We start from the raw sequence: 21,883 nt of genomic DNA, 5'->3' as shown, positions 1-21,883 counted from the left end.
CCTCCCAAGAAGGCAAAAACAGGTATAGGATGATAGATTCGCTCATTGGGTATTTCACTGCCTTTGTAGTGGGTGAAACTAACATCCCAATATGAAGTAATATCGTGATAATAAAAACTATGATATCCAGATATGTAATTATTTTGTGTATCAGTGTCTGTGTGTGTATCAGTCTGTGTATCATTGTGTCTGTGTGGGTATTAGCGTGTCTGTGTGTTAATATGTATGTATCTTTACTGTTTGTTCAGTGGTTAAAGCGCGTCCGTTGCTGACATTATGGATCAGCAGTTATAAACCTGGCATTGCATACTGTATCTGGTCTCCCAGTAGGAAAAGGAGATACAATTTGTCCCAATGAATGATTTGCCCCCTGTGTCTGACGGACACACTTCCGAGACTCCCCATATGATTCTGCTCTGACTTTTATCACTCCCCGCACTTCCTGACTGTGTTACCTTCTCTGCCGCAGTGCTGGCTGCCGCCTCTGTCAGTGTATACTCCTCCAGCAGCAACTTGGTGAGTGTGAGCTGGCAGCCGGTGCCCTCAGCGGTGTCATACGCCGTGTCCGTCATGCGATCCAATGGGTTGGGCAGCAGGTGGAACCAGAACACAACCAGCATGTCTCTCAACTTCACCACGCTTGACCCTTCCACTGTCTACACCATCAAAGTCCATGCGTGGGACACCAATGGGACACCGGGGGATGACATCACCTATAACCAAATTACACGTAAGGAACCGCCTGGCCTGCATTGTATTCTCCCCATTGAATGGCTTACTCCACCTGTGCCACCTACTTGACCACATATTGAGATTGGAGGTTCTTTGTGATGAGTTTGCAGTCAGTCTCACCCATATGCTAATGCCCTGCTCGGCACTATCGCCACTTAATGAATAACACTTAGCGTTAGTGGAAAGACTATGGAAATGTTCTGCTTGGAGTCAGGTTCTCACCATAATGTTACATTGCATGTGTATGTCTAAAGCACAGCTTGACTCTACCTCCTGTAGGCCCTGCGGTTCCCTCTGACCTTCAGATCACATTCAGCAGTGGGGCTTTGGAGGCCACGTTTACCATAACCGGAGCTGAAGCGACATCCAATTACACCGTTCTACTTTCCAGTGGAGGCGACAATGTCAACTGCACAACGTCTGTGAGCCCGTGCACCGTCTCGTCATTGAGGTGCGGGGAGGAGTATTCGGTGTCCGTGGTAGCCAGCAATGAAGCAGGATCCAGCGTGTCCCCCAAGACCTGGGACCTTAAATCAGGTGCGTGAGCTTTGAGCATGATGGGAGAAGGAGGTTATAGGATGTGCCTTATGAGTAAGGCCTGTCCTCTGAAGTGGGAGAGCCTCCAAACCCAAGCTGAATTGTATTAAAGCATCATCATGGAAATAAATATATAGATATATAATGTTCCTTAAACGTTAACTAGAGTGAATCTAGGGCTAGATCCGTTAACTCCAGGCTCATAACAGGACGTTAAGTAAAATGGGTGTAAACCAGTTTTACTTACCTCTGGTATTCACCTCTGTGTTTCTTCTTTCTTGGCATATCCACGGAGTGTTCCTCCGGTGGAGTCTGCCGCAGCTGGGAGGTCTCCCACACACAGCAGCTGCAAGGAGGATGTTACCAATTACCATACATTCATTGGAAGCACGAGCGCGGATCAACCTCTTTTTTCATAACGGGACATAACGTAAAACAGGAGCGGGTGCGATGTTCCCCAAGGTTACCGTGTATCCTCACAGCTAATTATATCCAAAGCTGCAAATCCTTTCTACATGTCATTAGCATGGGGTTACCGTCACGTTATTGTAGCATCATGTGGTGTTATCTCCCAGTAACGTGATGGTGAGTATGTCTTAGTGTTACTCCCGTCCCGAGCCGGAAATAGGGGTTTAACTCACGATGAGAGAGAGGGAAATAACGCTATGTTAGTTATATCACCTCACTGTGGGGTTACCCCCATCCAGACCCGGAAATAGGGGTTTATCTCACGGTGAGAGAGGGAAATAACGCTATGTTAGTTATATCACCTCACTGTGGGGTTACCCCCATCCAGATCCGGAAATATGGGTTTATCTGACGGTGAGAGAGAGAGAGGGAAATAATGCTGTGTTAGTTATATCACCTCACTGTGGGGTTACCCCCATCCAGACCCTGAAAAAACTCTATGTCAGCGCCTGGATGTGAGTAACACAACTGTAGGTATTTCCTAACGAACGTCATGCTAAGTCCCAGCGTTAACGATCATGCCTCATTTGCATATAATTTGCATGTCATTATCACTAACGGGCGTTATAATTAGTGCTATGCTCTTTACGGGGGAAAACAGACAGGATGATGTATCTGAATATTAACATTTACAGTGCCCTAATGATGTACGAGATTATGGGCACTTGATAATTATCTAGGCGGTGATCGGGCTAATTGCTCCAATTGAGCAGCCGGCTCGATAGAAACGGAAGTGGACCTCCATCCGCGTCGGTTTCCGTCTTCGGGGGGCCTAGTCGGGTAATGGGATCTTAACTTCATCAACTTGTTAGGTCCATTTTGAACTAGAGCAGAACCATTGCACCAGATTTATCCAAGAAACACTCCCAATATGGTAGAAAACGCCGGGATTTTGTGCTTTGGTGAATTACGGTGTCGTTATTTGTGCTCCAGTTTTGCATCCAGGAGAGTTTGACACATAACCTGCTCACATTTTCAGTCCCGTGCGCACCCAGCGGGATCACGATCGCGGAGGAGAATCCCGGGAACCTGTCGGTGTCTTGGTCCAATGGGCGCCTCTCCGAGTATTACGTGGTCTTTGTGAAGAGCGACGACGGGTTGGAAGTTCATTGTAACACGTCCCTGACTCGGTGCTACTTCCCAGCTGAGTGTGGCTTCACCTACTTCATGAGTGTCTTCGCATACAACAAAGCGGGGCAGAGTCCTCTGGGAGAGATTCTCAACTATACTACGGGTGAGTACAAGGGACACTGGGCCATGTTACTATGGAGTGTTACTCCATAAGACACTCCATAATGGAAAATACCTTACCTTAATACCTTAATTCAAGTGAATAGACCACAAAAGTGTCATATTGACTAGGCTGGAAGACACCGTGCAGCCCATTCACCTAAATTGGCCATAAACTGCCATATCTACTAAGACGTGCTGGAGGATATCTGATGGAATAGCACTGCCCAGTACATATAGTCCATTGTGACATGGTTGGGTTTGCTGCATATCTGTACACATGAAGAAGAGATCTGTGAAGTTTGGAAAGCTCTGTACATGGGCGAACAGACCCGTGAGGTTTTGAAAGCTCTGTTCATGTGAAGAAGAGACCTGTGAGGTTTGGAAAGCTCTGTACATGTGAAGAAGAGACATATGAAGGTTACACAGCTCTGTACATGAGAAGAAGAGACCTGTGAGGTATGCAAACTATAATTTCATTTATGAAGAACTCTCATGTTAGTTAGTCAAGGTATCATAAATCAATCTGCACTGCACCAGGACCGGAATAACAATCTCAGGTTACTGCATGTAATTTAGCTGCTGAATGTGCCTATGTAACATTTCCTTTTCCAGCTCCCTGCTGCCCCAGTGATTTCAGCGCTGGGTACGTGTCCAGCGACACCCTGGAGATCGTCTGGTCCGCTGTCCGCGGTGCTGAAATGTATGAGACAAAGGCTGACGATGGGACCAACTTGATACTTTGTAATGACACGGCCACTGTCTGTGCTCTGTCCGCCCTGCAGTGTGACACTGGGTATAATGTCACAGTGTATTCATTCAGCGAGATCAGGGGCAGCAACACATCGTGTGCGTCCAAATATATAACTACAGGTATATCATTCTGGTATCGATCTTACCCCAACATTGCCGTGTGATAGAGAGAGAGAGACACATAAGACATAGGTCCATTCCACTGTACCTGTGAATAATTTCCTTTCTACAATAACAGGATGTAGAAGTGACCTATGTCCCATCCAGTTTGTCCTTCCCAAATTAGGTTGACATAGTGGAACATTGGTACTTTTCAGTGTCACTAAGTCTATTCCCTGCACCTTGTAGATAGAGGCACGTACAAAAAGGCATGTACAGGCAGTCCCCGTTTTACAACGCTTCGCTTTACAACGAATGGCTTATCCAACGCTATGCAATGCATACCTATATTCATTTTTACAACGCCAAAACGGCTTATCCAACGCTCTTACGACGCTTTGCAACTTTGTGTATGTGTATATATATATACACATTCACATAAACAACGTTGCAAAGCGTCGTAAGAGCGTATATATAATATTATACTATATAATATTATACTATATAATATATTATTTATTATGTTATATTATATATATATATAATACAGTATATACACTATATAATTTATGTGTGTGCTGCATATCTTATTGCCTGCATAAAATATTTGGTGTATTTTAGTGTTAAAAATGCCTTCAGGAACGGAACCTTTCATTTAAACAGTGTCTCTATGGGAAAACGTGTTTCGCTTTACAACGTTTCGCTTTACAACGCCATTTTGAGTAACGCATTGTGTCGGATAACCGAGGACTGCCTGTACTGTATGACCTATGGGTGTCTGTCTCTGCAAAGACTAAGGCAGAGCTTATAGTGGAGCAGCGCTACGTGCGTGCGCACGTCAGACACAAAGTACTTGGCTATAGTAGTTAGCCAAGTGCCTGTGCGCCTGCAGGCGAAGTAGTGCGTTGACGCGGCAGCGTTTCGAGAAGACAATAAATGTTGTCTTCTCAGGCGGCTGCCCCGTGATGTCAGCGTCACGCGAGCTGGTTCAGCCAATGAGGGCGAACCAGCTTGTGTGATGTGTCCGTTATGTGTCTGCCACCCCCAAATGCCTGTAACATTATGAGCACAGATCTCCTGTGCTACAGCAGCGCGGCACGGATGGAGCTCGCACTCTCACATTGGGTCTCTGTGTCACTGTCACCATGCTATTGGAAACACAGACTAATGTCACAGCAATCTAGTTTCTCTCCCACTGCCCTGGCCCCTTTAATATATTTGACCCAACAACACCACCCCTCCTTCCACAAAGTGACAGTGACAAGGAGACAGAGGAGACTTACAACTCATCACTACAGGGTTGGAAGGAATATGTTCTAACCTGAAGTGACATTGAGGCAGGGACAAGAGAGTCCATGGTGGTCCTGCCAGGGCAGGGTGACACAGGAACACAAACGTTGTAGGGTCCTCCGAGACTGTCCCATCCACCACGGGGGTATTTGCAACTCCAGAAATAAGTTGTGTCCCACAACACTTTGCCAAATTCCCTAATTAACTTGCATGATTGCAGCTCCCTGCAGCCCAGAAATTACAAATATTACGAAGATGGAAACATCCCTCTTCATGGTGCATTGGAAGACCACCAACGATGGCGCTGTGTACACCGTGAGTGCCAAAGGAGAGCACGGATCGTGGCACTGCAACAACACAGGGACCTCCTGCCCACTCAGGGACCTTCCCTGTGGGTCCATCTTTATGGTCAGTGTAGTGGCAACTACCACAGTGGGAGCGAGCTTGCCCAGCTACAGTGTGGCTTTGGAGACAGGTAACTGGTAGTGTTGATTTCTTATTTATATCTCCACGGTACTCGTCACTGCAGAATCCCTGTCACACAGAGCTCACAATCTAATTTTTGGCACAGAGGTCAATGGAAACATAGAAATGGACAGAATAGAAGAACCACCTAGCCTGTCTATTTTCCTACCTTCTGTGGCCATACCTGGCTTTCCCCCCTGTAATATACCCCTTATATCTCTCCCGAGCAGCTTTGAATCCTTTACTGCCACTTCTTCTAGTAATCAGCCCACGGATCCACTACCCTTTCAGTGAAGAAGGATTTCTTCACACAAGCCAACCACCCTCTCAATCCCTTCGAGCAGTACTGTTTCTATGGGGAAAGCTGCCATCCTGCACCTCATTGATTTCATGAAATTATCATATCACCCCCTCTCCATCCTTTTTCCCAGGCTGTTCATGTTAAGGGAGCAATCCAAGCAGGCGATTTCTTTTTACTTTAAAACACAAGATTAAAGCAGGGGTCTCCAGAGCTGGACCCCATTAATCTCAGCTCCGTGGACCCGCTACTTCCCGAGATACAGACCTCCGTATGGGGCGCCAGTATCTTCTGTAAGTTTAAAGCTCCCGCACCACATGGGCCAATAGGAAGCCGCACCAGATGATATCACGGCTTCCTATTGGCCCGCAGGGCACGGGAGCTTTGAAACTCCGCCATTATGTGAACCCTGCTAGACGGGCAGAGCAGCTACCGGCGCCCCCTACGGTGGTCTGTATCTCCAGAACCAGGGGGTGCCCGGAGATTAAATTAATGGGGTTCAGCTCAGGAGACTCCCTGCTTCAGTCCTGTTTTAACAAATAAAAAAAATTCACAAAACAAAATCCTCTGCTTTAAGAGATTAATCTTTCCTGATAAGTTTTTACCAATGCGCCATTGTACTTCCTCTTCATCTCACTGTGCCTTCTTAAACCCCAGATATATATCTCATCTTACCAGGACAATTTTATATATCCATCTACAACCATTTCTGTCCTATTGTACATATATATTTGAGTGGATTTATATAACTTGTGGTTAAGATAAAACCAATGCAGTTTAATATGATTTGCCCAAAATAGCAAACTGCAGGAAGCAAACCCACAACCTTGTACACACAATACCAACACCTAACCCCCCATGCCACGTTGCATCTCCTTTGAGTGGCATGGATGTCTCCCCTTTAAGCTCCATGCTGTCCAGTTGACCTCAGTGTGGTCCAGGTGACTCAGTCTGTGACGAATGTCAGTTGGTCCATTGCCAGCGGTGCCCAGACGTACACCACGATGCTGGTGTCACCGAGAGGGCAAGCCAAGTGCCACACTCTTCAGGACCACTGCCTGCTGGGATGTATCACCTGTGGAACCAACTACTCTGTGTCACTAGAGGCCATCAGTGACACCGGACTCTCTTCAGTGTGCACTTTCCACGGCTACTCATCCAGTAAGTGGTTCAGTTTGTATAGTGTGCTCAGTTGTGTTCCCATTACACTTGAACACATTGCTGATATGTCTGTTGACTCTTGTTCATTTTAAGGCAATCTCACTCATTAGAAAACAGTCTTGCTCTTTGGCAAATAATGTAATTCACTCCACAAAGGCTGTTTCACTCATTGGAAATTAGTCTCACCCACAGGAAATTAGTCTCACTAACAGGAAGACAGTTTCACTCATTGGTGGGAAGTCTCACTCATTGGTGGGCAGCCTCACTCATTGGTGGGCAGCCTCACTCATTGGTGGGCAGTCTCACTCATTGGTAGGCAGTCTCCCTCATTGGTGGACAGTCTCACTCATTGGTGGGCAGTCTCACTCATTGGTGGGCAGTCTCACTGATTGGTGGGCAGCCTCACTCATTGGTGGGCAGCCTCACTCATTGGTGGGCAGCCTCACTTATTGGTGGGCAGCCTCACTCATTGGTGGACAAACACACTCATTGGTGGGCAGCCACACTCATTGGTGGGCAGCCTCACTCATTGGTGGACAGCCTCACTCATTGGTGGACAGCCACACTCATTGGTGGACAGCCACACTCATTGGTGGGCAGCCTCACTCATTGGTGGGCAGCCTCACTCATTGGTGGGCAGCCTCACTCATTGGTGGGCAGCCTCACTCATTGGTGGGCAGTCTCAATCATTGGTGGGCAGTCTCAATCATTGGTGGGCAGTCTCACTCATTCCCAGTATTACTGACCTCATACATTTATATGGAGTCTCTGACTCATTTGGAGTGATCCTCCCTTTATTAATTGAAGGCTTTGCTCACTTGAAGATTATCTAATCTGAGTCTCGCTCAACAGATGATCTGATGACTCACTTTGAAATAAGTCTAAAGTACGGGGCTCATGCTACAGGACAATCATTGCACAAAGTATGCAACACACGTCTCTTTATGTCCCCAAGGTGCGTGCTGCCCATCTGGGGTGAAAATATACAGATTGTCCAACAGTGGCATCCGTGTGACCTGGCGGGCATCCCCCGGGCCAACAAACTACAGCGCCAACCTTTACGGGTCCAAAGGCAATTTCACGTGTACCCCGACCCCCAGCTTCAGTTACTGTGACGTCACCGAGATCCCTTGTGGGGACGTTTACACCGCAGTGGTGTCTCCTGTCACCGGGGCAGGCACCAAACTCTCATTCTGTCCCAAAAAAATCTATTCTGGTAGGAATTGTATTTTCACCTAAAGAGAGTCTCACTTTTTGGCGGTCACAGTCTCTCTCCCTGTCCCTCCCTCTCCTTTTATCTCTCCCCCTTTCTTTGTCTCTCTCTCCTCTATCTCCACCTTTCCCTGTATCTCTTTCTCCCTCTACCTTTTCCCTTTCTACCGCTTTCACTCCACCTCTCTTTCCCCCTTTCCCTCTACCTCTCTCCCCCCTATTTCTTCCCTCCCACCTCTCTCTCTCCCACCCACCTCTCTCTCCCATCTCTCTCTTTCCCACCTCTCGCTCTCTCCCATCTCTCTCTCTCTTTCTCTCTACCCCACCTCACTCACTCTCTCTCTCCCCCGTCTCTATTTCTCTCTCTCTCTCCCCTGCCCCCCCCCCCCACACACACACACACACTCACTCTCTTACTCCCTTAAAAGCCCAAACTCGCACACTTCGGGGTGGTGACATTTCTGACTGTGACTGTTGCATTACATAGATATCAGTGAAGCAGAAAGTGCACATAAAGAGATGTCTTTTTCTGCACGGACAATTCTTAAGGAATACGGCACAGATGACTAATTTTTTATCATGTCAAACTGCATTGTTTTGCATCGGCAATATCAGCGTTTAATGCATTTGGTATCCGTTGGTTGAGCAGCACATAGATTGCAGCGGTAATCAGAAATAAGCAATGATTTATTGCTAACGGATTGTTTTTACTCCATTGCAGTTACGTGCTCAGGAAACTCCGTGGGAATGGGTAAGAAAATAATTTTATAGTCAAATTTTAGTGTCAACGGAAATGAGCGTAGAAAGAAACCCAGCACTAGCGTGAACGGGGCAAACCTCGGACATTAGCACCGTGCAAATATATTCTAGGGTTGTTAACATGGGAAATAACTTGCTTATCTCTTGCTAAGAAACTGCACAGATTTTCGGCAGAATTGGAGAGGATTTGTCCATGCCGCGCCTCTGCATAAATCACGCCTTTAGCTTTTCCGGTGTTTGGGGATTTTTCACACCAGGAATGCAGATTTCTGCCTGTGTGCAGATGGTGTTGAATAGGATTGGGGCACTCGCGATGACTGGGACCTGAAGAAATTCCGCGGGTGCCCAGCAGGGGCAGCAAGGTGAAGAACTGTACTTGGAAGATGGCAACACCCACGTGGATTTTATCGAAGGGATACACATTGCAGCACCGGAGCGGCCAACTCCAGTCCTCAAGGGCCACCAACAGTGCAGGTCTTAAAAATATCCCTGCTTCAGCATAGGTGGCTCAAGACTGAGCCACTGATTGTGCCACCTGTGCTGAAGCAAGAACTGATTGAGCCACCTGTGCTGAAGCGAGGACTGATTGAGCCACCTGTGCTGAAGCTGGGATATCCTTAAACCCTGACCTGTTGGTGGTCCTTGAGGACCAGAGTTGGCCACCCCTGTTGTAGCATAACGTTGTGTTATCTTCAGATAATGGGAAGTATCTCTTAGCGTAACTCCGATCCAGACCCTGAATTAGGCGCTTAACTCCACATATAAAAGAGAGGAGAGGGGAATAGTGCTATGAGTGGGGTTACCTTGATCCAGACCCTTGTAACAGCCTCTTTTCCAGGTTAAGGGTGTGAGTGACGCCAAGTGTAGGTTTGACCTGAATAATGTAATATTAGATCCCCAGCGTTAACTTTAACAGACTTTTTTGGAAAAGTAATATATATTATAAAGTATATAATAACTACTATATTGAGAAAACCTGCTTTACCCGGTACTTACACAATATACAGTGTTCCCACTGCAGCCAGGGATTCTGGGTAATGACATGCAAATGACTTAAAGTTAAAGTGGATAAGAAGCAAACAGTTATGCTCATTTGCATGTTATTACCCAGAATCCCTAGTTGCAGTGGAAACACTGTATGATGTGGGATTATTGAGTAAGGCAGGTTTCAGGAACCTGTCTGAGACGTGAATGTGATTATAATTGATCTTTATTATTACTGCACACTGTATGGTGAAGAGGTTTTGTCATTTTCTTTTTAGTCACCCTAACTTACGTTGGTACCTTCTATGTAACTGGTATTGTAGCAATAGGTTGATTTCAACATAATTACAATATTTTTCATATTCACTTGCATGTGTGTTTCTTTGTTATACTGTAGTTTGTCAATACAGTACAGTGTATATATATATATATATATATATATATATATATATATATATATATATATATATATATATATATATATATATATATATATATATATAAAATCCAAAGAGGGTATACTTTTTTTTTCACATGACTGTATATATATATATACACACATACTGTATGTCTTAACTAACATGACATCTTTATTTCAGTTATCTACAGAGGAAAGAGGAGTGTGGAATAGTGACTTTCATATGGAATAGTCAGCAGGTAGGATACATTTTCTTATGACATTTGTTCTACGTTAATTAATAGATTATTAGGATAAACTCAGAAAGTCCTGGATTTATGTTCCACATTTTGAGAGATGTTACTTATGGGGAACAGAAAGGCTCTATATAGAGAGCAGCAAGTGTCCAAACCTGTCCTTAATACTCAGCAGGTCACAGAAGGAGAGAGACGGGTGGGATATAAAGTCCTGGGGCGAAGATGGGCGGGTGTTCCGATATAAGTGTGTAAATATTTTCTGTATATAGTGTAAATAAGATGTCAAATTGTATATTTTAATTTAAGTTTGTTTCTTTTGTATTGATATGTTGGTAATTTAAAAAAAAAATACCCTACATTACATATAACCCGAGGTCTGTGTGAGCCTGTCCCTGCTACTCTGCAGTCAGGAGGCCACCCCCACATGCCATATACACCCAGGACTGTGTGAGCCTGTCCCTGCTACTCTGCAGTCAGGAGGCCACCCCCACATGCCATATACACCCAGGACTGTGTGAGCCTGTCCCTGCTACTCTGCAGTCAGGAGGCCACCCCCACATTACATATACACCCAGGACTGTGTGAGCCTGTCCCTGCTACTCTGCAGTCAGGAGGCCACCCCCACATGCCATATACACCCAGGACTGTGTGAGCCTGTCCCTGCTACTCTGCAGTCAGGAGGCCACCCCCACATTACATATACACCCAGGACTGTGTGAGCCTGTCCCTGCTACTCTGCAGTCAGGAGGCCACCCCCACATGCCATATACACCCAGGACTGTGTGAGCCTGTCCCTGCTACTCTGCAGTCAGGAGGCCACCCCCACATGCCATATACACCCAGGACTGTGTGAGCCTGTCCCTGCTACTCTGCAGTCAGGAGGCCACCCCCACATTACATATACACCCAGGACTGTGTGAGCCTGTCCCTGCTACTCTGCAGTCAGGAGGCCACCCCCACATGCCATATACACCCAGGACTGTGTGAGCCTGTCCCTGCTACTCTGCAGTCAGGAGGCCACCCCCACATGCCATATACACCCAGGACTGTGTGAGCCTGTCCCTGCTACTCTGCAGTCAGGAGGCCACCCCCACATGCCATATACACCCAGGACTGTGTGAGCCTGTCCCTGATACGCTGCAGTCAGGTCACCCCACATTACATATACACCCAGGACTGTGTGAGCCTGTCCCTGATACTCTGCAGTCAGGTCACCCTACATTACATATACACCCAGGACTGTGTGAGCCTGTCCCTGATACTCTGCAGTCAGCTCACCCTACATCCCATATACACCCAGGACTGTGTGATCCTGTCCCTGATACTCTGCAGTCAGGGGTCCCCCTACATTACATATACACCCAGGACTGTGTGAGCCTGTCCCTGATACTCTGCAGTCAGGAGGTCACCCTGCACATTACATATACACCCAGGACTGTGTGATCCTGTCCCTGATACTCTGCAGTCAGGTCACCCTACATTACATATACACCCAGGACTGTGTGAGCCTGTCCCTGATACTCTGCAGTCAGGAGGTCACCCTGCACATTACATATACACCCAGGACTGTGTGATCCTGTCCCTGATACCCTGCAGTCAGGTCACCCCACATTACATATACACCCAGGACTGTGTGAGCCTGTCCCTGATACTCTGCAGTCAGGAGGTCACCCTGCACATTACATATACACCCAGGACTGTGTGATCCTGTCCCTGATACTCTGCAGTCAGGTCACCCCACATTACATATACACCCAGGACTGTGTGAGCCTGTCCCTGATACCCTGCAGTCAGGAAGTCACCCTGTATTATATATACAGCCAGGACTGTGTGAGCCTGTCCCTGATACTCTGCAGTCAGGAGGTCACCCTTGCAGAGAGAGGCTGTGTCTGTTTGAGCTCCCACTAGGGGCTCAGCATGGCCTCAGACCCAGGAGGGGGTGGTGGTGCTGGGGCAGGGGAACCTGGGAACCCCAGGGGCTGAGGCCTGGATGTTACTGACACTGAGGATCTTTTGCAAACGGAAAGAGAATTGAGGAGAATTCAGAGAGAAAATACAAGAGAGAAAGAGATTGCTGAGCAGGAAGGAATGGAGGAAGAGACACAGGGAACAGGGGAGGTGCTGGTTCTGTCCGGGGAAAGTAACATACAAACCCAGAGCAGTAAATCCCAGCAGCAAAGTAATGTTATAACAGAGGGCAAAAAGAAAAGAGAGGCTGAGCTGGAAAAGAGGAGGCGGGCGGCAAGAGAGCACGGGCGGGCGGCAAGAGCGGGCGGCAAGAGAGCGCGGGCGGGCGGCAAGAGATTGCAGGCAGACAAACAAGCCTTATAGCAAAGTGCCCAAACCCAATGCAGAGGCTGAATGTGCCAAGGGAAGAGAGGCTGAGAGTCCTCAGCACATGGAAACTGAGGCTGAGAGTCCTCAGCACATGGAAACTGAGGCTGGTAGCCTCCTACATGAGGGGATTGCAGCAGGAGTCAGTCAGGAGGCAAACACAGGTACATTGCAGACAGCAGCGGAGGCAGAAACAATGGAAAGAGACCCTGAGAAACTTTCTTCTCACTCAGAGCCCATTGCAATAAACTCTGAAGAGGCAATGGAGTTAAACTGTGAGCCAGAAAGGGTTAACTCCCTGAGAGAAACACAGATTACACAGGTACCTGAAACCAGCACTGCTAACCTGGAACAACTCTCAGCTGCTGAGACACACACAGAGGCTGCAGGGGAGTCACACACAGAGGCTGCAGGGAGACACACAGAGGCTGCAGGGAGACACACAGAGGCTGCAGGGAGACACACAGAGGCTGCAGGGAGACGCACACAGAGGCTGCAGGAAGGCGCACAGAGGCTGCAGGGAGACACACACAGAGGCTGCAGGGAGACACACACAGAGGCTGCAGGGAGACATGCACAGAGGCTGCAGGGTGTCAGATTGCCAGAGAGGGGAAACCTAACTGAGAGAGGAAAATCAGCTGTACCTGGTGCCTGCAATCAGCACAGATAGTCTGGATCAGGTTCCAGCTGCTGGGGGCTCAGACTGCCAGGAAAATACAGAACCAGCAAAACCCAGTGATTCACAGCAAAACGCATGGAAATCACTGAAAGGTTTGAGATTCTTTCCCACTATTCCCATAAGAAACCCTTTAAGAAGAAGGAATGTGGTGAGACTGACATTTCTGGGACCAAGAGAGGAAGATCCAGGGTTTGATTATGTGGGGAATACACTAATAAAGAAATCTTTGCGCTTTGACCCAGAGGATATTTACGCCCTCCTGCATGGCCCTTATTCACCATACCATGATATCAGTTTTAAAACCTCCACCCATCTTGAGAAATTCTGGGAGAGATACAAAGCAGTGAGTAGCAGCCCTGAGTGGAAGTCTTTTGAGGCCACAGCGATATCTAAGCCTGAGACTGTGATAGTGAATATTATCTTTGACCACGAATCTATCCCAGTGGCTGACATTGAGTACTGGCTGAAGCGCCAGTGTGACATACTCAAAGGACCAAGGAAGCTGTATAATGGTGAATACTGGAATGGAGGATATCAGTTTGAGGTGAAACTGGTGTGTGCAGACAACACTGTGACACACTTACCAAACTTCCTATACATTGGAAATGAAAGAGGAAGGTGTTTCTACCGTGGGCAGCCCAAATGTTGCTTTAAGTGTGGATCCAGATCACACTTTTCATCAGGGTGTAACAAGATCAGATGCAGCCTATGCAAAGATTTGGGGCACCACCGAAATGAATGTAAGAACAACATTTTGTGCAACTTATGCTCAAGAAGTGGGCATTCATACAATGTGTGTCCCCACGCCCAACGCAATCAAGCACAGGAGTATGTTCTGCAGCACCCTACAACAGAGGTGGATAAAGACCTGCACTCCGAGGCACAGAGGCCAGCTGCAGAGAGGAGGGACTCCATGGGTTTGCGTCCGATTGAGGAGGTTTTAAAGGAAATTCGCAGTCAAATCACAGTAGAAAGAGAGGACACCAGAAGTAATCCCCTCCCTTCTCAGACCGCACAGAACAAAGACTCCCAAGAGGGACCAGTGCACCAGGAGAGGCGTGAGATGGAGATGCCCCTTGAAAGCACAAGAGAACAAAGCCAGAAGGCACTCCCTGCTCCAGAAAATCTAGAAGCAGTGGCTGATGTTGAGGAAGCAGGAGGATCCACATGGGAGGTTCAGAAGTCCCGGAAGAAAACTCACACAGCTGCAAAGCCAGCAAGTAAGGACAACCCTCGTGCAGTTGAGCTTGTCCAAGAATTTAAAAAAAATTACCTTACTGCAGTGATTGACCGCCTAAAGATACGGAACATGTTTCAGCCACTACAAAAATCCTGGGCTGATGGGGTGGAAGATCAGGAAGAAGAGGAACAGCAGGAAAAAGAGGAACCGAGTATCCACGAAGCCCCAGATGCAGAAGCAATGAGGAATTCCCAGGAGGAACCATCTCCTCAAAACATCAACAGGATGGAGGTGGAACAACCCGCAGGATCCAATGTCATAGGTACAACCGTTACCCCAAAGACGGACAGTAAAAGTGATAAACCTATAGCTTCACAGGACGTGGAGATGAGGCCGCCTTCCAACAAAAGAGGGTCATCGCCTGGCAAAGGGAGAAAGAAAGAGAAAAAAAAGCACAAATAGAGGACATGTGGAGTGTAACAACATCAACTCAGAATTACGCATCCCTCCCTCACCCCTCTAAAAGTAGGGTCTTTAAATGTTAACTCCATAAAAACCAGGAAGAGACGATCGCTGGCATATAACACTTTCAAGGACCTAGACTTTGACATTTTATTCCTGCAGGAAACCAGACTCTCGTCCCTTAGGGAAATTTCGGCAGTTTCCGCGGAATGGACAAGCGGTGCATCTTTTTGGTCCTACGGCCCTGACCTGTGTGATGGGGTGGGGTTTCTATTCAAGGGATATGACTTCCAGTGTGAAAAAGTGATTGACTTGAGCCCAGGCCGATGTCTTATCCTAGATGTGTCATTCCAGAATGTCAAGCACAGATTAATTAATGTGTATGGCTACCAAACAAAAAAACAAAGAAGGGATTTGTTTGGTTTGGTTAAACCTTTTTTATTTACATCCAAGTGTCTTGTTCTAGGGGGTGATTTAAATTGTGTGACCTCGAATCAAGACCGTGGCAGCGGTAGAGAAGTATTGGAATATGATATAGTGTTCCTAAATGATATGTGTAAACAGGCTAGTTTAAGTGATGTTTATAGATTTCACAACCCAAATAATACTCCAGGATACACATATGTATATGGGGAGAGAAAAACCAGAATAGACATGTTATATGTTAGGAGCAATGTAAATACTGCCAGCTGCAGATTGTCACCTGTAGAATATTCTGACCATGCTATTCTACAGGTAACCCTACACTTAGACTCCTCTGTGATTCTAGGCCGCATTGTTTGGAAGCTGAACTCCTCAATGTTACAGGAGGAGACTGTAAGAGAAAGTTTCCTACAGTTCTTAAAGGACTGCGTATCCACACAAGTTCTGTATCCCAATATAGTGCATTGGTGAGAAGTCACTAAAAAAGACATTAAAAGATTTTTTAAGAAAACCTCAGGTCTAACAAACCAGGCGAGGTATAAGAAATATTTGGTCCTCCGTTCTAAATTGCTGCAATTATATACGAGAATGCAGAATGGTCAAGAAGTGAATTCTGAGCAGTATAGGTGTGTTAAGGAAAGTATGAGGTTATTATAATATGAACGGTTATCTTCTTCAACAAATGAGAAGCATTTTGGTGGCTGTGGGATTTATTCTCCAGATCCCTTTAAAAATTGTAAAACCAGAACTAAAAAGAAGGTTATATGTGGCCTAAAAGATGCACAGGGTGTGTGTGTAACTAGTAAAGATGAGATGCTTAACGTTGTCACTGAATACTATGGAGTTTTTTTTAGCAAAAAACCTATTGATCCTGTAGAAATGGGCAATTATCTGGGATCTATTAACGTCCCATCAGTTTCTGAGGATGACCTGATAGGCTTAGACTCCCCAATCACAGCAAGGGACGTGTCTAACGCAATTAAGACCCTCTCAGGTAATAAAACCCTCGGGGCAGATGGAATCACTGCTGAATTTTATAAAGTTTTCCGTGAGGTTTTAGCTGAAATATTGGCAAACGTTTATAATGCTTCTCTGGGAAGGATAGGTCTCTCTCACTCTCAGCGTGAATCCCTGTTAACCTTATTATATAAGAAAGGGGATCCGAAAGAATTAAAAAGTTGGCGACCCATAGCCTTACTAAACAATGATTATAAAATCTTAGCGAAGATCCTTATAAATCGGATGAGTAACATTGCTGAGAAGGTGATAACGAGTTCCCAATCCTGTGCCATTAAGGGAAGGAACATCGCTAATAACTTAATTAACATCAGGGAGATGTTTGAGATGGGCAGGAATGGAGGTCTATCAGGGTACCTGTTAAATCTTGATCAGGCCAAAGCCTTCGATAGGGTGGATCATGATTATCTTTTTAAAACTCTGGAAAGATATGGTTTCCCAGATACCTTTGTGGAGAAACTGGCTCTGCTGTATGAAGGAGCTTATGGAAGACTGGTCATTAATGGCTGGGTAGGGGAATCTTTTCCCATAAAGTCGGGTGTTAGACAGGGCTGCCCGCTGAGCCCCCTATTATACATCTTCTCCATAGACCCCTTTTTTGTTTCAATTTTTTTTATTAGGCATGGATACAGCATACAGTGTGACAGTTATATCTTAGCCTAATACAGGATTTTTTCTTTTTCCTTGACACAGTCTCAACATGCCCCCGGCCCTTCTTCTCGGGCCGTAGGGCTAGCGAGGAGGGGGGGGGGAAGGAAACAGAAATAGAGAGGGTAGTGGGGGGGGGGGGGGGGGTGGGGGAAGGGAGGGGGGGGGGGAAGGGAGGGGGGGGGGGATGTCCCATCCTCCTCAGTGTCCCGTATGGAGTCTCTCCTTTGACCTGATCATCCTTAATTGTGGGGGGTGGGGGGGTTGGGACAAGGTTAATTTGCTGAACGAATCAGCCACGGTTCCCATACTTTGTAGAAAGAGACCGTAGTCCTTTTCAAGAAGGCTGATAGTTGCTCCATGAGCATTACCTCTTGGATTCTTTTCTTGACTGTTTGCTTGGGGGGGGGAGACACCTTCTTCCATGAGGCGGCCACCCACATCTCGCCGCCGTGAGTATGAAGGAGATTAATTTCCTTGTTGGGTGGTCAATATTCTCTATTGGCCTGGCCAACAAGTAGGTCAGCGGATCAATAGGTATGGTGAGGCCTATGACCTCTTTAATTATAGACTGTATGGTTTCCCAGTATTTCTGAATTTCCGGACATGTCCACCAAATGTGTGCGATGTCTCCCTTTTGTCCACAGCCTCTCCAGCATAGATCGGAGGCCAGGGGGTAGATTTGATTTATTCTAACTGGGGTAAGATACCAGCGGAACAGTATTTTATAAATATTTTCCTTGATTGTGGTACATATGGAAGTTCCTGAGGCTGCTTCCCAAATACTTTCCCAGTCCTCTCGGTCTATAACTATGTTCAATTCTGCTGCCCAATGCAGCATGTAGTCATGGGTGGGGGCATCTGTTGCCCTTTCCAGTTCCGCGTAAATTTGTGTTATGAGACCTTTTTGGTGGGCTGTTTCCCTGCACAGCCGTTCGAAATTAGTGAGAGGGGGAAATTCCAACGTTGGGGATAGTGTTTGGATAAAGTGTCTAATTTGCAGGTATTTGAAGACGTTCAGTCCTTCGATTTCATATTTGTTTCGCAATCTTTGGTAACTCAGGAACTGCCCAAAGCTCAGGAGGTCGGCAACTGCTCTGATATTTTTAACTATAAATTGGTCAAATTGTCTAGGCTCACAACCAGGCGGGAATTTGGGATTTCGAATAATTGGGATGAGTTGAGATTTAGAGGTCGTGAGCTTAAATTTAAGTTTGCATTTCGTCCATATCTCCCATGTGTGTTTCATTGGGCCCAATTTGAATTTGCTGGTCTGCATATCTTCCCTGCTCAGGGACCAAAGGCATGCTGGCAGTGAAGGCGTGCCGGCGTATTGCGATTCTATATCTAGCCAGCTATATTGGCTCGGGTTTGCGTTCCAGACTACTACCTGTCTCAGCTGGGTGGCTTGGTAATATCTCATAATGTCTGGGACTCCCAGACCCCCTCTCCCCCTTGAGGCAAGCAGAACTGCCCTGGAGATTCTGGGTTTTTTACCGTGCCAAATAAAATGAAAGATCTGTTTTTGTATAGTTTTCAGTTCTGAGCCAGGGATGTGGATCGGGAGATGGTCAATAGTAAAGCTACTCAAAGCTCTGCAACAGGGAGTCCCAAAAACAATGTAATAATATAATAATAAAGTGGACAGCTGACGTTAGCAACTAGGGGAAGTCAATACGTGGGTGCTTAAAGAACAGTGGATGGAAAGGTCTCTGAGGACAGCAAACAGAAAATGAAGGAGCTCCAATGGAAACCGCTACCTGAGATCCTTGGGAAATAGAGAGACAGTGTAGGTACCTCTATGGATCCCTCTTGTAGCGCTCCTAGTTCTGTAATCAGCTGTCCTGCTGGCAGAGTAGACGTGGTAGTCTTTACGATGAGGTGCGCCTTCTCGCATCGACAGCGCGGGGTTCCCGAGTGCCGGAAGTACGTCAAGGCACTTCCGGTCCGTCCGGTAAACGCTCCCCTCCCTTGTAGACGTGTGGTTTCACGGGGGAGAATGCAATAAGCGCCGACACCCACGTACCCTCTGATCCTCAGTGCGTCTAACCAATCGAGCAGCAACAACGTAGTAGAAAGGATTGGAAAAAGGATCGCTTGATTCCAAAAAAGCACCATCAGCTCATCAAATCGGGGGCTAAAAAAGTTTATTAAGACTACATAAAAATGAAAAAAAGGACAAACAAGAAACTAATACATACAACCTCTTACGCGTTTCAGGCTCCTTAGAGCCCTTTCTCAAGGGGGATAATGGGGACTGTGAGTTAATCTCCTATATATAGCCCCTCCTGTACAATTAACACGCAGCTGGAATGGATTAACATTGCATAGATTGACAAACTTTAACACCGTGTCTACCTAATGATGGAATACATGGTCTTAGTGAAGTGACAAAAGACAAATGCACAACATTGTTTAACAATCAAGATAATCAAAAAATCAAATTCATATGATCATTCAAAAAAGTTAAAAAATAAAAAATGCAATGCATATATCATAGATTCACCACGTATATAATTCCAGTAGAATAGTGGTAGAGACTATAAAGGGACATAAAATACTGAATGATCATATGAATGTATTCCATCATTAGGTAGACACGGTGTTAAAGTTTGTCAATCTATGCAATGTTAATCCATTCCAGCTGCGTGTTAATTGTACAGGAGGGGCTATATATAGGAGATTAACTCACAGTCCCCATTATCCCCCTTGAGAAAGGGCTCTAAGGAGCCTGAAACGCGTAGGAGGTTGTATGTATTAGTTTCTTGTTTGTCCTTTTTTTCATTTTTATGTAGTCTTAATAAAAAAATTTAGTCCCCCATTTGGTGAGCTGATGGTGCTTTTTTGGACTCAAGCGATCCTTTTTCCAATCCTTTTCTACTACGATGTGGATCGGGAGAGTTTGGAAGAAATATAACAATCTGGGGAGTATATTCATTTTGACCGAGATCATTCTCCCGATCCATGATATTTGGTATCCTCCCCATTTATCAAGATCCTGTTTGATTTTCTGGAATAAGGGCGGGTAATTATGTTGGTACAGAGAGTGGTAGTCCTCGGTATCTTTACTCCCAAATATTTGATACAAGAGGAACTCCACCGGTAGCTAAAATTTAGCTTGAGGAGTTTCACCTCTGGCTCTGGCAGGTTTAGATTTAACGCTTCGGATTTATCGCTATTAATTTTATAGCCTGATATTTTCCCGGAGTCTTTGAGTTCTTTTTGGAGATTGGGGAGGGAAATTTGGGGTTGGGAGAGTGTTAAGATGATATCGGCCGCGAATAGAGATTTCTTATATTGTGTTTGTCCTATTTCTACGCCTTGGATGTCCCTATTGTTTCGAATTGTGGACACCAGGGGTTCTATGGTGAGTGCAAAGAGGAGAGGGGATAATGGGCATCCCTGTCTTGTGCCGTTTTTAATATTAAATCTCTGGAGACTGCCCCCTGGTAATTTTACCATTGCTGACGGGTCTTGGTAGAGTCTATGGACCCCTTCTAGATATGCGTCTTTAAAGCCGAATTTACGCATAGTGTGGTCTAGGAAGAGCCAGTTGATTCTATCGAACGCCTTCTCTGCGTCTAGGCAAGAGTATTGCTTTGGTTCCTGTGAGTCCATAGACCCCTTTTTAAGACACCTGGAGCAGAATAGTCACATTCAAGCCGTACCCTGTGAGGGTTCCCAACATGAGGGGCGAGTTAAGTGCCAGGCGTATGCAGACGATGTTTGTATTTATGTTGCCTCAGAAAGTTCATTTGAAGGTATTAACCAGGAAATAAATAAATACTCAAATGTTTCCAACTCCCGGGTGAATCGGGATAAGTCTGTGGCCTGCTGGTTAGGAAAAGAGGAAACCCCCTTTAGTCTACCTGAGGATATTCAGATAGACAATGCCTCTTTTAAAGTTTTAGGGATTTATTTTGGAAAAGAGAATTCTGGTGTTCACAACTGGAAGGAGAAACTGAACATCTGTAAGGTAACGGTAGAACGGTGGAAGAAGTGGAAATTCTCTTTTAGAGAAAAGTTAAAATGATTAAGATCTTTTGTGATACCTATTTTTGTGTATTTAAGTTTTGTATTTCTTCCCCCTGCGGAAATTGCTGTTACTTTATACAGTATAGCCCTTTTTCCCAATTGCTCTGGGGAAATCGTTTGAACGTGTTAAAGCGAGACATTACTTATTTGCCGAGAGAGAAAGGCGGTTTGGGAGAGATGACCAGTTTTGGCGTATATATATTTTAGGAAGTGGGTGTCCCCCCTTAAAAACTGCTAGATGGCAAACCTGTTAAAAGAATTATTGTAAAAGATGTATATATGCCAGAATATATGAGGATTATGTACAAATTCTTAAATATATGTAAAATAACTGCTCTGGAAATTACTTCTGTTCCCAGGAAAAAATTGTACTGGGTAGTATTGAGCAGAATATGTGTCTCACAATTAGATCTGAAACACTGCGATATAGAGGACCAGAAAGAGGCCTTACAGAATTTATTAG

The 21,883-nt window shown here is 45.8% G+C and overlaps 1 protein-coding gene across 1 annotated transcript in view; it reads left to right on the top strand.

The window, feature by feature from the left end:
• LOC142503973 (fibronectin type III domain-containing protein 7-like) overlaps positions 1-21,883 on the top strand; it is a 35,156-nt gene that overhangs the window by 11,810 nt on the left and 1,463 nt on the right. The window contains exons 4-13 of the mRNA XM_075617005.1: positions 1-22; positions 470-730; positions 1,012-1,269; positions 2,717-2,971; positions 3,583-3,840; positions 5,330-5,584; positions 6,779-7,033; positions 7,989-8,249; positions 8,967-8,996; positions 10,588-10,645. The exon at positions 1-22 is cut by the window's left edge and continues 233 nt beyond it. Of these exons, the coding sequence (XP_075473120.1) occupies positions 1-22; positions 470-730; positions 1,012-1,269; positions 2,717-2,971; positions 3,583-3,840; positions 5,330-5,584; positions 6,779-7,033; positions 7,989-8,249; positions 8,967-8,996; positions 10,588-10,619 (1,887 nt within the window). The 3' untranslated portion in view covers positions 10,620-10,645. The remainder of the gene's footprint in view (positions 23-469; positions 731-1,011; positions 1,270-2,716; positions 2,972-3,582; positions 3,841-5,329; positions 5,585-6,778; positions 7,034-7,988; positions 8,250-8,966; positions 8,997-10,587; positions 10,646-21,883) is intronic.

Source organism: Ascaphus truei, chromosome 10 (genome assembly GCF_040206685.1).
Source record: "Ascaphus truei isolate aAscTru1 chromosome 10, aAscTru1.hap1, whole genome shotgun sequence".
Classification (NCBI taxonomy): Eukaryota; Metazoa; Chordata; class Amphibia; order Anura; family Ascaphidae; genus Ascaphus; species Ascaphus truei.
The sequence above is the reverse complement of the archived record's forward strand: the minus strand, read 5'-3'. Positions and strand labels throughout refer to the sequence as shown.